The 13483-nt window shown below is 40.7% G+C and overlaps 1 protein-coding gene across 14 annotated transcripts in view; it reads right to left on the reverse strand.

Annotated features, from left to right (window-relative positions):
* ABLIM1 (actin binding LIM protein 1) overlaps positions 1 to 13483 on the reverse strand; it is a 198521-nt gene that overhangs the window by 111733 nt on the left and 73305 nt on the right. Inside the window, exon 1 of one of the 14 annotated variants that reach the window (XM_060274769.1) lies at positions 9270 to 9557. The exons of the other annotated variants lie outside the window; for them this stretch is intronic. Within the exon in view, the coding sequence (XP_060130752.1) occupies positions 9270 to 9285 (16 nt within the window). The 5' untranslated portion in view covers positions 9286 to 9557. Of the gene's footprint in view, positions 1 to 9269; positions 9558 to 13483 lie in introns of those variants that run through there. 14 annotated transcript variants of the gene reach the window in all.

Consider the following 13483-nt stretch of genomic DNA (forward strand, 5'->3'; position numbering starts at 1 on the left):
TTTTGCTCAGACATTCTTGCATACCATTGTCATATTTTGTACATTCCCTATTTGTAACCATGAGGACTACACATTTTCTTCACAAGTTGCTCTATACAATCCTTCTATGTCTTCCTTGTACACATATGCCCTCTTCACATGTCAGGCCACATATTACCCCTTGTGAAGTAGCGCTCCTGCACTGATTGAAATACAAATTCCGGAGGTAAAATATAGTTTTGGTATTTGTAGCATTACTGCTATTTGTGCCTCGTGTATCTCACAGCCACATCCTGACCAATATATCTGGTGGTCGCAATTACATGGCCAGTCACACTCCCCATAGTCCTGAAATCGAAGCTCAGCAACTGAATTCAGCTTCTTAGGAAGAAGCTATTTTTAAAAAATAAACCTTTGCCCCACTGGAAATATACATTACATGGTAAAGCTCTCTAATAACAGAGGTGACCTTGCATGCAGCAGAAAGGAAATGCAGAGCACTGAAATAGGAAACAAACTGGGAGTATATGGGATTTTTTCCCTTTTAATAGTTTCATTAGAAATACATATGGTATAATCTTTTCCATAGTCATACTCTGAGAAAGATCCTGAATCACTATCAAAACACCACCACCACACTTTTTTACCTAGAACAATAAGCATGGGATAAATTTACTTGTAGCAGCTTGATGAACATAGGAAGCATTCCTATTCCAAGTCACACTATTGATCCATCTAGTTCAGCACTATCTACACAGACAGGCAGCAGCTCTCCATGATTTCAGGCAGGAATCTCCCCTAGCCCTACCTGGAGATGCCAGGGATTGAATCTGGGGTCTTCTATATTTAGAAGCACAGCTCTGGAACAGATATTAACAGCATGATTTGTCCGAGGATATTATACTTACATAAGCAAAGCTACTTTTATAAACAAATAAACTTTGAAGCCTTAATTTCAAAGCAAGCAGAACGTTTTGAGCATATTTTAGGCAGCAGATGCAATTTGTAAGATGCTCATTAGAAGCCAGCTGAATTTCTTAAGACGCATCATTTTTTTGTGTTCCCTGAGTCTGCACACTTTCTAATACCCCATCTGCTTTATGTGCATTACAATTGTAATGTCTTCATACTCTTAGAAATACCACCCCATGAAGTCATTCCTCCATAAGAGAAGCTCAGATGCTAGGGTATAAAATGGCAATTAGCAATTGATCATGTTCACCTGTAAAAATCACACCTTTCCATAAGGACATAAAAGCATTCCTCTGTGAGACCAGCCAATAGCCAGTTAATGAGTTATTTATTTTATTATTGTTGTATTTTTATTCTTATGGAGAAGTCTGAGTGGGATTTGGACCAGTCTTGGATACTATGCACCTGGAGTATGTGTGTCATTAGTTGTAAAATTGTCTTCTTATTTGAATTAAAAATGCATTTTCCCTTCAATATTGATATTCATAAGTTCAAAAAAACCCCTCTGCATTAGAAACAAAAGATGCTATCAACTTCTCTAAATAAAGCATCTCCTCACTTTTGTTTACACATTTCCACTCACTTTCAGTGAACAAAATTGCTAGGTAGAATGATCAGATCTGCATTTTTAACCTTAACATTATCAGTTAAGGAAACAGTGGGGAAATGGAATGGCCTTCTACTCTCACATTATCAGAATAAGTCATACATGGATCCCCAGTTACCACCACTTTGAACTCCAAAGGTAATCTGCTTCTGCCAGGCTACTTCATAACATACAGAATTTCTACATGGAAGGTGCATCTGCATAATAATTTAACCCATCACATGCATCTATACTATAACATAAACAATTCTACATCCACATATGCTACTGCATGTGTACACAAACACTGTGGGTACAGACAGCAATTTTCATTGTAGGATCATCATATACTTCCACCTACACAGCACCTTCTCTGCAAAAATGTTGTAATACCCTATGTGATTAAGTTTCTAGAGATACACAGTCAGTTTTCTTTCCAGTAGCTTCACAAATACTTGGTCTCTGTCATACTGTTTGCAAGAATGTTCAGTGTGCTTTGATGTCCTTGACTCTCATTTGCCCTTTCCTCACTGGCTCTGCAATGCATTTTTAAAATTTCTTCACACATATCATATCCACTGCAGGTCAAACTGACCTCTGAGAGTCAATTTTACACTGAAAGCGCCAGGTAAGCGCTTAGTGTTCAGTTTGTGTGCCTAGAAGTTCCATATTGGGGAGAATGGAAGGAGCCAAATAGAAACAGAACTTCCTCAAAATGATATGTTCCATATATCCTATGCTAATTTTAAAAAATAGATTAAAGTGAGTGACGGAATTCATAATTCCCACATGAGAAAGTTCAAGCTGATTTAGAGTTGCTCATTATCCCTGTAAGAGCAACTATCTAAAAAGATAATCAGGAAGATCCATTTCATCAAGATGTGTGATATAGCTGTAAGCTTCACTGCCAAACACACAGCAACCAAGAAATTGAGCAAAAAGGGAAAAAACTCACAACAAAGTGATGTCATCTGACATCACTTATTTTGTAAAAATAGACTTTGTGGGCGAAAAAGAATAGACATAGGACTGAGCATGCATCATTTGTATAATCTACGGTTGGATCCAAACTAAGTTAATTACAATTAGATCCCATTAAAATCAATGGGACCTAAGTTCAACTTACTTAGTCTAGATCAGCATTTCCCAAACTTGGGTTTCCAGCCGTTTTTGGACTACAATTCCCATCATCCATGATGATCGGTCCTGCTAGTTAGGGATGATGGGAGCTGTAGGAATTGTAGGAGACCCAAGTTTGGGAAACACTGTTCTAGATCCATCATTATCATCATAATTATTTGCTTGGCTGTTTAAGTTGGCTTGATTTGCCTTGGGCAAAATAAAGTGATGAACAAATTTAATAACTAATAATAAAATAATAATTTATTTCCCAAACTGTGTTCAGAGTGGCTCACAAGAATAGTGAACATATCTATATAGGTACAGCAGAAACACTGATATATTTTTGACTAACACTTTATAATACAGTATTTACATTCACATGAGAAAGCTAGCATACCTTACAATTTATAAAGCCCTGGTTTATGTTTAAAAGAAAAACACTTTACCTCAGAATTGTCCAGGTTCAAAATGTAAATGCAATTTACTGTTAAGAATTTCTAGAAATTTACATCAATTTACCATGCAAAAATCCCCCACACTGGAAGTTTCAGTTTCTAGTTTCCAAATTCCCATCTCTACCTCCAACCACTAAAAACCCCAGTGGATAATTACTGTTCCTTTTTAGGAAGTGGGGTTTCCTTAATCCTATCTTACATATTTTTCCAAACTCCTTTTGATCTACACACAATGTGAAGCTTGTTCACAGACAGAATACAGATTGCCTGGTCTCTATTTCTTCACTTTGTCTATCCCATCCACCCCCCCAAAAAATACTACAGTTATCAAGACTCCTGTTCCTCTTACTAAGCTATACATAGTATGTGACACATCAGCATATCTCCATGCTCAAGAGAGAGAGAATTGTTCTTAATGATTGCAGTGTCACAATGCTGTTAAGAAACACATGCCTAGAGGAAAACATGAAATTGCTGTTAACTAAAAAGGGAGCAGAAAGAGATGAAAAAGTGAAATGTAAACTGTATATTCCAGGACAAATCTCAGAAATAACTTCTTATCTATTCGGATAAAAAATAATCTCCCATCCACCTGCTGCAATTTTCCAGGAGATTTTACAAGTGGTAGTCACAAGAAGACAAGCCACTGCTTCACTGCCCTCTTAAGGGATTTTTTCCCTAGCTCTGAAGATTCTTCAGTCATTTGTATGGAGCATGACAAGGGTATGTAGGGCTGCATTCACAAGTGGGGTTCATTACATTAGTTTAACTGATTATAAGGTTCACACTTTTGTCCCATTTTCTAACGTTTCTTTCATACTGCACACGCCAGTCATACCTTGACTGCTTTACCGCCATGTTGCAGCAAATGTAATTCACACACCTTATTTTTCGCTCCATAAGACACACTTTTTTCCTCCTAAAAAGTAAGAGGAAATGTCTGTGCATCTTATGGAGCGAATGCATAGTCCCTGGAGCCGAATTGTCCAGGGGCGAAAAGCAGATCGTTGTTTTTTTTTAATAAAGAGCTAAAGGCTAACAAGAGGGAGAGAGGGTATTGAAAGGAGCCCGCTCAGCAGCTGATTGCAAGAGATCGGGGAGGGAGATAAGAGACTCTAGCTCCCTTCCCAGCCCAGCCCCCTTGCCCAGGCCTCCATTGTTGTGTTTCCCCAGCGACATGTGACTGGCTGATTAGATTATCTGTCTGGAAACTGTAGAAATGGCTCCTTTTCCTTTCCTAAAGAAGCTGCAGAACTGTGAGTTGAACCCCATAAAAACAGAATTTTTTTCTCTTTGCAAGGTAAGCTCAACAACTTTGAGCTGATCCTCAAAAATGGAGCTTTCCCCCTTTGCAAAAAAGCTGCACAGCTGTGAGCTGATCCCCCCCCCGAAAAACCCAGGGCTTTCCCCCTTTCCTCCTCTAAAAATTAGGTGTGTCTTTTGGTTAGGTGCGTCTTATGGAGCAAAAAATACGGTATGTTATTCCTCCATGCCATCCTTCTCCCTCTATGCTCCACCATTCTTACAGGCGTAACCTTTTCAGCATGCCACCTCATGGCTTGTTGCCTCAGCGGCTGCAACATAAAACTGGAAAAGGTGGGAAAATGTGCAAACCTCCCATGATTTTTCAGGCTGAGGAGGCTGCAAACAGATTTTCTCTGGAACCTTATAACATGGAAATGAGCACTAATCTTGCACAATATTCCATTCCACTCCATTCCATGAGTTTTCTGGAACTGACATCATGTGAGAGTCAAATATAATGCAAAACATAACTGTTAGAAAAATGGCAGGGAAATTGTATAAACAGCCGTGTGAATGAAGCCCAGGTTGCACTGGTCACCTGAGCCTTATGTTTGATAGTCCTGTTTTAAATCAATCCAGAAGTGCAGGAAAAAAACATTTTCCTCCCATCTCAAGTTTCACTGCAGTTTTGCAAGAAAATCAAACACTCAGGGAAACATGGTGCTGCAAGGAGGTTTTATGATATTTGTGGAAGCACCTGCATGTCAGGCTCTTCTGTGATTTCAGAAAACTAGCAGATGAAGAAGAATGTACTGTATATTATGCCCTGGTGCAGGAGCCTTTGAAGTGGCAAGCGCTTTCAATCAACTCATGCATCTAAGTTGGAACTGGTCTGCAAAACGAGAGAGAACTAACCCCCCAACCTCTCTTTAAGAGACAAACTCAAATAGAACTATAAATATTATGTATCCACTTCCACCCTCTTGCAGATTGATGTTATTTCCAGGAAAGTATTGAGCATTCCATATTTGTCCCCAAAGACCATCATTCAGGCAACTTGGCAAAAGACAACTGCTCATTTAATCCATCTGAATTCAAGTGAACTGTATTGTTTTTAATCCATCTGAATTTAAACCATTAATTGAACTTCCTAAATCAGCATTCCAAGCAAACACACTGACCCCGAAAGTTATTGTTCATGCCATCATATACTCAGGGAGAGAGGGAAAATGGCTGGGATTTTATTCTTCATCTGCAGCAATGTTGACTTTGCATTCTCTTTTAGATCTCTGTTGTAAGCAAGCTAATCAGGGTGGGAAAATGCTGATGATCCAAGCACGGATGGATTATCCATTTGCTAAGATCAGCACTTCAAGTGGCGGACAGCAGGCAGACTTTCCCAGATACAACTGGTGCAGCTTGGAAATGACCTTGTATAAGAAAAATCAGTGCCGTCACCACTTCTTTAGCACAGTACTGTGTTTTTCAAACTTTCTGCCTTCAGAAAACCAAGTTCACACCCAGTTTCTCAACTAAGTAATCTCCAAAGTTTGTGGAGAATTCTGAGAAGGGTGAACACTTGAACCAAGTATTATTACTACTATTTATTAGTCATGATTTACACAAAAGCAACTCAAAGACTTACAAAAAGATGATGGGCAATAGAAACTGCACAGCTACTTTTTCGAGTTAGCTGCTATTGTCACTTTTCTGGTCAGCAGATCAGAATGAAAAATTGTCATAGTACAGGTTTCAAAAGCAGTTTTGACCAACAACCTGCTCTGACTTCATTTGACTTCCACAACAGCACCTTTACAAGGTTATCATAAATTAAGCTTCTGTTGTTCAACAAGTACAGAAATGTTTTCTTCATGGGAAGCTAATTAGTGATGCATACACAAAATAAATGTAAAGCACATTGCTCCCGCCAAAATCCTTTGCCACTTATGAGGGGATTGCTTATAGACGTAGACTTTGCATGGACAAGTATACTGAAATGTGGAACCCATTTATACAAAATATAGTATGTTACAAATAAATATATCTGTTTGTTGCTGTTTAGTCGTTTAGTCGTGTCCGACTCTTCGTAACCCCATGGACCAGAGCATGCCAGGCACTCCTAATATATCTGTACTTGGATAATAATATCTATATATCACATAAGTATACATTGTAATTGTTAATTCTTATAGTGATATAGTGATGTAGTGATATAGTAAACCTTTATTATGTTATCACTTTTTATTTTTATTCCATGACATTTATTTTATGTATTGCTAAATAATAATAATAAAGAAAATGATTCTTGCTCCAATAACATGTAGAATAAAGTCCTTCTCAAACAGGCTCAATCAACAGAATTTTATTACAGCAGGTTTGCTTATGCCTCATAACAACAACTGACAGGGTTGGATTCTTACTTTGGGGGGGGGTCTCACTGACATGCAAAATGACAACATTTCCACATATTTGCAGATGCCAAAGTACCATTTAGCTGTGTCAAATTCCACTCAGTGTGTACAGTCAGTGTGTTGCTAAGGAAATTACAGATGATACGGCATTGTACAAACACCATTCTCTTAATTACATCATTTTGCCCTGGTGGAAAATCACAGCTATCAGAGCAATACAAAGGAAACACACACTGCCAAAGCTGGAGCTGAAGCTTCCTTCTCACATATAATAATATCATCCTGAACCTATCCTATGCACTTTGGTCAACCGTCTGGGGTTCTGCTCAGTTTTCTCCAGCCTTCAGAAATGAGGAATACTGGCAGAAGAGTGCATAGTTACACTAGGTTTACAAAATCAAAAGTAAAAAACAAAAACAAATTATTGCTGTAGTAAGTAGCAAGCAAGGGGCAAGCAACACCATAAAAGCGGGTCACCTGACATACTTATTAAGAGAGTTACAAACTGGTCACCCTCTCAGAAACTGCCGATTACACATTTTAACATGCTGTATTCTTTAAGTATCTCTCTGCTGAAGTGAACTGGTTATTGCTTACTGAGAGTCTGTTCATCACCCACATAACCCCGTTTCTGACCTCCACTAGAGAAGCACTTGCTGTTAACAGAGGCCTGCCACTTAGTAGGAAAACATCACCATTCTGGAATGCCCACCAACACCCTGTTGCATTCCTAATTCTCAACTGACAGGTGGCTATTTGGAAGACAGGTACAGACTGATGAGAACACATAAGCTGATCCCCACCCCCTTGCTCCTGCATATAGAAGGAGGCAGGGTGCCCTTGGATACAACTAATGGACAGCTTGGTCAAGTAAACTTGGCCAAATCAACAAATATCTGACTGAACAGGGTGTACATGTGAATGAATAAAACTATGGCATCAGTAACATTGTAAACCTGTGTCTTTTAAGGTCACCAGAACTCCGGCAGCACAGCTTCCAAATTTCCCTATTAAAGCTGGCTAGGGCAGAAAGTAACAAATAATGTTGTAGTTTTTTTGGGGGGGGGGGGCTACTATTAACTAGATTGCACTACATTGAAACTAGTTATATTCTAGTAGAAATGACGCCTGAATCGTTTCATGGTGGCTTTCCCAATTAATGTGATTTCCCCAATACTTTGACTATCATTGTATTAAATGTTAATGTCCCAAAGCTATTTCTGGTCTGGTTGTTGTTGTTTGGGGTGGGGGGTGGGGTGGAACTGACACTTGTAACTCAAGATACATTATCAATATAACACGGGAAAGAACCAGTATTTTGGTTTTCCATGGCAGGCAGGCACCTGCCTGGTTGGCTTCCTAACACATCCATTTTCCATAGAAAAGACAAAGCAGAAGTATGCCTGAAAATGCAGATTTTCACACCACACCATCAGAAGCAGGCCTAACCTACTTAAACCAGTACCAAGTCAGAATGGTGTAGTGGTTAAGAGTGTTGGACTAGCACCTAGGAGAGCTTGGTCACGAAGCTCACTGGATGACCTTGGGCCAGTCACTCCCTCTCAGTCTACCCTACCTCACAGGGTTGTTGTGGGGATTAAATGAGAAGTGGGGAAAACATGTATGCCACGCTGAGCTCCTTGGAGGAAAGGTGAGATATAAATCCAATAAATAAATAATAAATAAATAAAGCATCATTAGTATTACACTTAAATCTCTTCCTTGTGTCAGAATCCAGCTAGATTAAGCAAGATGTACATAATTGTACAGCAAGGGGGAAAAACCCAAAAATGAATTAATGTAGAATAACCCACTTAAATCACCAGCCTGTGTGTTAAATCTGAACCTACTGCAAATTATTTCAGGAAGAGGCACAGAGGCATCTTTGGTAAAAGGAGCAGCTTATCCAAACACACTCCGCCCACAAGTTTGTGCTGTTAATATACAGAAGCCTACGGGTGGGTGACTCAAGCCATTTCCTCTCAAATAGCTCTCTGTTAGCAGCACTTGTCCAGAAGAAGCATGACACATACTGGTTAGGCTGAGATTGTTAAAGCAACTGAGGTCCAGCTTTTTGCCACTGATTTTTCTAGAGAAGTTCAATGATGGGACAATTCTACTTAAGCGTGTGGTTTCATAAATGCAACTTAATGGCATTTCAAAGCAGAATGCCAAGGTGTCCATTAAAAGACATTCCAAAACAACCAAAGGACAATTGTAAAAACAACCCATGCCAACATTTTTTTAATGGATCAAAGCTACAGACCTTTAATCTGAGAACCTAATGCATCAGATCTAGCTTTAAATCAAATCACTCATTAGAAATCATTGAAGTTAACATAAATAAATAAATAAATGAGCAGAAAACATGAGCGTGAACCATCAGGCACATCAGTTTTTTTGCATGGAAAAGCAACATGGAAAAGCAAACATGACTGACACAGTAACTTGCCAAGCCAATTCAATCCTAACCTAGAAGAATATGCAAGGCTGGATTACCTTTTTCTTTCACCATGGCCAGAACACCGTCTTTGTAGCAGAGGCAGCACAGATTAATTGAGGTGCTTTATAAACGCATACACACACACACACACACACACACACACACACACACACACACACGTGCTATCTTTCCAGCAGTAGTTGGCAGAGATGAAGAAACAATTGCCCAGAAGGCAGCCTATTCCAAAGTACTCTGTATTATTTTCCCACCAGATCTGACGTAATTGGAATGCTTGGTGCCGTTTCTCTCTCTCTCTCTCTCTCTCTCTCTCTCTCTCTCTCTCTCTCTCTGCCGTTTCTCTCTCTCTCCTTCGGTCTGCTTTACTCTTCCTAATGGCAGCTCATTCCCAGGGAAAGGACTCTGCCCCTTCTGCGGCAGGAAAGAAAGGAAGAAATTTAAAAAAAAAACACCGCTGCACAGCAAACAGCAACACTAGCAGCCTCTGAGTAACGAAGGCAAAATTCCACTGTCACTAATCCACAGTCATTGACACCACCTTGCAGTCTTCTGACAAGGCACAACAGAGCTGGCAAGCCAGGACTCCCCCAAGTGACAGATACTAGAGTAGAAGTGAGAGACGCCACAGGACCTGCTTCAAGTAACAAAATGGAAAAAGATTTAATGGTGTACACACACACACACACACACACACACCTATTTATATATTTAGTTCCCTCTGTCAGACTGAGAAGCAACTTGACATGAATACTGTACAGAATCAGAGACAGCACAGGCTGCAGCAAGGCTGTATACAGTATAGGTTTCCAGTTTTCAGGGACAAATTCAATCACAGAGAAGCTTCAGGACTTGTATATTTCATAAAGTGCAGGAAGGAATAAGACAATGAAACAGGTGCAAGATGATGGCATGATCACCAAAATGTTTAAAGCAATTGCTCCAAAGTTCACAGAAGACAACCTACCAATGAAGTACTGCATTGGATTTTGCATAGCAGACTCAAAAAAGTGACCTGTTTGCCTAATCTTCTGGAATACATAACAAGCTCCATCCTTCAACATAGCTCTTACCAGGAAAATGCTTGAAACATGTGTTATGGGCAGCATACGGTACATTTCTTGAACCAGAATTCTAACTGCCCCAACTCTCTCTCACACACAGCTTACAGTGCTGTAATTCCCACAGCCAGCAGTATATCAATCAAACACAGGCCTTTAAAAAAAATCATTTTGGAATTTAAAAGAGACCTGCATTTTACTTCAAAAACCACACATGCTCGGATTTTCTTCTTCTTCTCTGTACTGTTGTTTACTTGGTTCCTTCTACATCTTTTTCCTTCATAGTGAATTCTAAAATTCCTTATTGAACATCTCCTGGAAATACCTTTGTACAGTTCAAGTACAAATTTATATACAGGTCTACCTGCCAAGCAAGGCCCTGTAAACAATATGAAGGTGATTTTTCATGTCTGTAATATTACTGGCATACAGAGACTCATCAGCCATTTTACTCGCCTGCATGGAGTTCATCCTCCTCCTCATCAGCCTGATGAAGACCAACATCCTGGGTTGGTCCTACATTGCCAGCACTCTATGCATCAACAATGGTGACCAAACACTTAAGGTAGTAGACAGTTTGTCTACTTGGGTCCCACCATAATCATCGACACTGAGCTGTGCAAGGCAGCTACAGAAATGGCTCGCCTCTCCAAAACAGTATGGGAGAATGTGATGCTAATGGCCAATACCAAGATGAAGGTCTACCAGGCTTCCATGTTGAGCACATTGCTTTATGGAAGTGAGTTGTGGGCAACTTACACCTGCCAGAACCATCACCTCGATGCCTTGCATATGTGCTGTGTCAGGAAGATTTTGGGCATCATGTGGCAGAACAGAGTCTTGAACAAAGATGTATTCTCCCAAGATGTCAGGGACTGGTCAGATGAAGGGTGGTAGAGACCGCCACCCCAGGAGGGACTGGGCAGGAGACAGATGCAGATAGCATGGATCCACATTCATGGTGGTGCCAAACAGGACACACCCCAGACGAAGAAGAAATGGGTTGGAGAAATAATGGTGGATGAGGAACAGGAGCAAGCTAGCAGATGCTCTAAGATGCTCTAGTCCTGAACAGAGACAGAAGTCAGAAGTGGTAGAAACAGTACAGCAGGCAGCTGACACTATGTCACTTGAAAGCCTGGAAGAGCCTCCTTCGTCTCCTTGAACGAAGAGCAGAAAGCTCTTAGAGCAGAAAGCCAAACGGACAGAAAGATTCCTTTGTTGGCTACCATAGGCAGCAGGAAGGGTTTGGAAACTAGGAAGTACAGCAAGCTCTCCGCATTTCTATTCCACTAAGCAGTTAGCCAGTGAGCTCATGACAGAAGCCCACATTCCCAGCATGTCCACACTTCTCTCTCAGTGACATCTACACTAGCTTAGCCATGTACACAGAGTGGAAGATGGCAGGGTCTCCAAGGATGTGCTGTATGAGGAGCTGGCTTAAGGCACTAGGCCTGTTGGCAGACCAACTGTGCATTACAAAGATGTCTGCAAACGTGACATAAAAGCTGGCAACATGAACCCTGCCATATGGGAATCCCTTTCAGATGACCGCAGTGCCTGGAGACAAACAGTCAGGTCGTGTATCCGCATCAATGACCAGAGCAGGATTGACTGCTGGGAGGAGCACAGAGAGAAGCAACACCATAGTGCACCTGTAGCAGAAAAACTAGGTGCCGTCATCTGCCCCACCTGCAACAAAACATATCTTTGACATATCAGTCTCTACAGCCACAGCAGGCACTATAACTCTCCAATGGTTTCACTTCCCCCCTGAAGTTACACTCTTCCACTGTCTCCCAAGACAGTCAGATGCCAACAAGTATTATTGGCATACAAGGTTTTTTTTAAAGACCTTACATCAGCTCTCTTCATAACACCTTCTCCTCATGATGGTCATTTTCTATAAGGGAATTGAATACTGTCTCATATAATCTACTTCTTACTGGCCTAAGTAGTCTCAACATTTTCAGGGTACACTAAGAGATCCTTCTTGCCACTGCCTCTCTCTTTTGCTTCAGTCCCAGCCAGAATGGATTAGGACTACTATCATAAGCAAGACACTGTTCTGTGCTTTCTACCCAGATGAAAACCCTACTATGCTCAATGTGGCTTGCACCCAAGTAGGCATGCATAGGATTGCAGCCAAAGTTTGCTACAGTCAGGACATGATTCTTTAAATTCTTGGGGAAATGGCCAAACTGGGACTGAGATACCCAAGAGTGACAGCTGAACCAGAGGCTTATGGCTACTTATCCCATGATTCCCATCTATCACCCAGATTCCTCTCTTTGTTTTGGCTCCCAGGAGTCCTTCCTCTAACAGTAACTAAAAGCAGATAAAGTGGGAATAGCAGCCAAAATAAAGCAGGGGAGTAGATAAGGGAGGATCCTGGGGGCAGCAAGGTCAGTGAATAGGAAAATGAGATAAAAGTCAAGAGAAAACAAAACCAGAGTTGCATCCAGGGCATTTCCTGCCTAGTGTTAGCACTAGGGAAGGCTCCAGCGGCAATGTTTTTTAAGTGGTCACTTTCCAAGCATCAATGTAGATGCAACCATGAAAAAGGTGGTAAAATTGTCTTGCTGTAAAACTGACAAAATGAGCATAGGAGAAGAAGCCACTTAAACTGGTGCAGAACAGGTACTGAATCCTTCTCCTGCCCTTGCTTTCTAGATGAAACAGCTTCTCACTAGCTGTTTTTCTGCATGTGGGAGAAACATAGGTGGGAAGGAGATAGAAGGGGCAGAATGAAGGCAAGGAAGCATTTACAAAAATGCAGCCCAACCCATATCCCAGCAGTAAGTTGTACCACCTTAACATGCAGTTAGAGCTTCGGTTGGGATGTCTGAATAAAGCATCACCCCTGAATAATAATAATAATAATTATTATAATGATAATAATAATAAAATGATTTATTATTTATACCCCGCCCATCTGGCTGGGTTTTCCCAGCCACTCTGGGCGGCTTCCAACAGAATATTAAAATACAATAATCTATTAAACATTAAAAGCTTCCCTAAACAGGGCTGCCTTCAGGTATCTTCTAAAAGTCTGGTAGTTGTTTTTCTCTTTGACATCTGGTGAGAGAGCTTTCCACATGGCGGGTGCCACTACCGAGAAGGCCCTCTGCCTGGTTCCGTGTAATTTGGCTTCTCGCAGCGAGGGAACCACCAGAAGGCCATTGGCACTGGAC

The sequence above is a fragment of the Zootoca vivipara genome, chromosome 5 (assembly GCF_963506605.1).
Source record: "Zootoca vivipara chromosome 5, rZooViv1.1, whole genome shotgun sequence".
NCBI lineage: Eukaryota > Metazoa > Chordata > Lepidosauria > Squamata > Lacertidae > Zootoca > Zootoca vivipara.